The 3,899-nt window shown below is 34.7% G+C and overlaps 1 protein-coding gene across 1 annotated transcript; it reads left to right on the top strand.

Moving 5' to 3' along the window:
- The first annotated feature begins 831 nt into the window (after positions 1-831).
- On the top strand, positions 832-2,151 carry LOC117119072 (E3 ubiquitin-protein ligase TRIM71-like). The gene has a single exon (XM_033263881.1). It carries the CDS (start codon positions 832-834, stop codon positions 2,149-2,151), a length of 1,320 nt encoding a protein of 439 aa, XP_033119772.1.
- The last annotated feature ends 1,748 nt before the right edge of the window (positions 2,152-3,899 follow it).

Below are 3,899 nucleotides of genomic sequence, written 5' to 3'. Positions count from 1 at the left end.
CAGTAATCCTATGTATGTAGATAATATTAAACACTAGTATATACGTACGGGTCATAATAATATACAAAAAGAATAAATCGTTTATATTAGAAATTGTGCACTTTTGAGTTTGTAAAAATATTAGCCTAATAAGGATACATGCTTCCAATTTCAACAACGTTCAGTACATTGTTTTCACAATAAATTTAGCCTCTGATAGTCGTTGCACCCATAAAATCGACCTAGTGGGTTTCTGAGATGGTTACAAAATGTTTAAACAATTGCGTTTTTACTTGGTTTTGGTCCGGAAAATACGTACCGCACTTAGAAAAGTGAACAGACAAAATTCATGAGTCATGCGTAATTGTTATTCTTTCCATTCGGTTGTAAAAGTGGAGTTTTAATTATAGAAGATTGGTGAAAGGTGTGGGGGGGGGGGACAATCGATACCATCTCCCCCACTTTGAAAAGTAGGCAAAAGCAGCTTTCTTAGCTACGTTTTTTGTCCGCTGATCGGTTAATAAACGTATTTCATTTTTATTTTATCACTGAAAAACAACTACTGTAAAATGTTTAGCCCATAAATATGATGTGTGTGAAGAAAACATTAAACAATAATTTGGACCTTCAAAAAGCAGTTAAAAAGAAATGGCTATGAAATTTTAGGGGGGCTAAAGCCTGTTAAGCCCCCCTCTAAATCCGCCCCTGTACCGTCACTGAAAAATGTAAAGGCCTTATAAGCAAGGGTACTTTAGGCCAATTTTGTGATGTAAATTATATATTCGATGAAAAAAAAAACCATAATATTAATTTTCTTATTATTTATTTAAATGTTGATAGGAATAGTTCAAGATGGCTAGCAGTGAATTGAATCAGTTTCTGGAAACTGTTGATGAGAAGGTCCTGGAGTGTACTATTTGCTTTAAGAGACTTCAAAATCCTAAATTTCTCAACTGCTCCCATAGTTTCTGTTTGGCGTGTCTGGAAGACTGGGTTAAGACGAAGGGTAAGCTGACATGTCCAACCTGCTTAAAATCATATTCCATTCCACAAGGTGGACTTCAGAAGCTTCCACCTAATACATTTGTGAATAACTTACTGGAAACTATTGAACAAATTTCCAAAAGAGATCAGATGAAATGTGTTTGTGCAAAAGGGCTGCAGGCAAAATACTACTGCCAGGAATGTAAACATTACTTAAGCTCTACTCAACTGAAGGCAACATGGACACAGTCTACAGGAGAAACCAACAAAACTCAAATTGATGAAGATGATAATGGAGATTATTTTGTGACAGGTAAATGTACCAGTCAAGGTATTTGTACGCTAAACGTTAGTGCTGATGGTGAACCAGTTAGGCTGTCACCGGTGGTAATCAATGTAGAGAAAGAAGGATTAGTAAATACCATTGAAACACATCAAGAAGACATTGTAGATGTAGTTATGTGTGAAGATGATCACTTGTTGGTTTCATGTTTAAAAAATGAAATACTCAAATACAAGCAATCAGGAGAATATATTGGGAAGCTTACACTACCACAAAGTGTGAAAATCTACAGAATGTACAACATGAAGAATGGTAATATTGTATTCGGTGATTGGGTTAATAACTACATCACAATACGTAATATGAATGGTCAGCTGATCAAATCCTTTGGTAATGGAGGAAAGATGCCACATGGTATCCATGTGGATGAGGCCTCAAATATTGTGTATGTAGGATATATGTCAAGTGTGTCAGTATACAACATTGATACTGGGCAGGAGATCAGGAGCATAGGGACTTGGGGTGATCAAGAAGGTCAAGTCAAAGCAGTTAATGACTTTTCCCTTACTAATCAAAGAAATGTTCTTGTATTAGATACATTTAACAACAGATTACAACTATTTGATAATGAGGGACGGTTCATGAAAGTCCTTGTCAGAGCAGGTGATGAAAATGGTAAAGTGATGAAACCACGTGGAGTAGTAGTTGATCAGGATGACAGCATTATTGTATCAAGCAAACACAAAATACAGTTATTTAGTAGTGATGGAAATTTTATTAAAAGAATTGATAAAGAAGAAGATGGAATCAAAGATCCATGGGGACTATCCGTCATTTCACATCATCCACGAAGAGTTGCAGTAACAAACCGAGGTGACAAAACAATAAAAACATTTAATTATTAAAGTATAATCTGTTTCCCCCACTTGCTTTGTTGTCTTCAAGGATGCATAGGATGTGATTCTGTTGACTAAATTCTATAAATATATAAATTTTCACACTATATCATTGTATTGTGAAAATGTTGGTATGAAAACAAATCAAATAACATGTTCATGTTGTGGTGCAGTGGATTCGATCACACGACCCCACTAAATTAAATAAAATATTATTTTACAAATGTATTGTAAAAGTGTTAATGTAATAATATAAATCAAATAAAATCTTAATGTTGGGGGTTTATTTAAATCTTATTTAAATCTATGCGTATAATTTGAGATTTTATATTATCTTTTCTGTTTACTTTGGTTACTGACAGTTCATTTTTATAGAAGTATATTACTGTAATAAATATTTTAATAGTAAACTGTTAAACCCTACCTGGTAGGGTTAAATGCCAAAATGCGCTGATGTAGCTGCTGCAACTTTATGGAATACTCCCCCAAGGAGCTTGAGTTTGTGTTCTAATGACCGAGGGTAGTAACATGAAGCGCTTAGAGGCCTTGTTGGCGTTAAGCGCTATATAAACTATTATTTTTATTATATTAAATTATTATTATTATTAAAGTAGGCCTATGTGTATTAAAATGTATATTAATTGTTGATCCTATATGTCATCATTTTTATTTGCATATCCACTTTTTTAGAGTGAGCACTACTTTGATATAATATACAAATATTGACTGCTCATGAAAGGAGTGGTGAAATCTATTGCCCCAAGGGGATGTGGAGACTGTAGCCTATCTTTCCGAAGACCGAAGACCCAAGGAACAACAGGCTACAGTCTCTACAACACAGAGGGGCTATAGATTTCACCGAAAATATTAGAGCAGTCAATATTTTATTTTCCACCTGTTGGACAGGCCTCAACCCCGTCATTTGACGCATGACTAGGTCGCAAAAAAAATTAGCCTATCTACATAACGTTACTTTGACTGCCAATTCCTAATATGAGGTCTAAAAGCACATTTTGGACATTTCTTCCCGTAAACCCCACAAGGGAGTTGTGATTCTTGGCCATCAACAGAGTTTTCGTTGACCCCTTGGCTCAGACCCCTCTGTCGGCATCAACAGAGTTTTCGTCGACCCCTTTGCTCAGACTCCTCCGTCGGACATGTCAGACAACTTGACAGCAAATTTCTGGCGCCACTGCTGGGTTGGGGCACCACAATGAAAAAGTACATGATCGCATAAATCTTAGTCTAAAGTTAATTCTATTTTTTTCAACTTCATTTATCACAAATGAGGTATGTTATTTCAAACTAAGTTTTATTTTATTTAGCATGTCATTCAAAAATCAAAAATTTGATCATTAATTTATTGCCTGTGGGAAAGTTGTTTCATTAATAATAATAATAATAATAATAACAATAATAATAATTGTGTTTTGTATAGTGATAACCAAAATAAATCATATTTTAATTTTATTTCTTTCAAAACAGTATTAAGCTAGTTATCTAAAATGTGTATTGCACTATTTACAGTAGAACTGTACAGGGACACCTTCGAGACTAAAAAATGCCCCTTCAATAGGGGTGTTTCCTCAATAGAGGCTGGCCGTACATAGTCTGTATAGTGTATACTTTTACTCATTCCATGGCTGTCAAAGTGTTCCCTTAATGGCAGCGTCCCAAAGGAGGGGTTCTACCGTATGTTATTTTTGTATCAACGTACTTGATAAGACTTTGCATAGTATTATATATTTATTACATAT

This window comes from Anneissia japonica, unplaced genomic scaffold (genome assembly GCF_011630105.1).
Source record: "Anneissia japonica isolate Jap-2015-1 unplaced genomic scaffold, ASM1163010v1 scaffold62800_len12520_cov103, whole genome shotgun sequence".
Lineage (NCBI taxonomy): Eukaryota > Metazoa > Echinodermata > Crinoidea > Comatulida > Comatulidae > Anneissia > Anneissia japonica.
The sequence above is the reverse complement of the archived record's forward strand: the minus strand, read 5'-3'. Positions and strand labels throughout refer to the sequence as shown.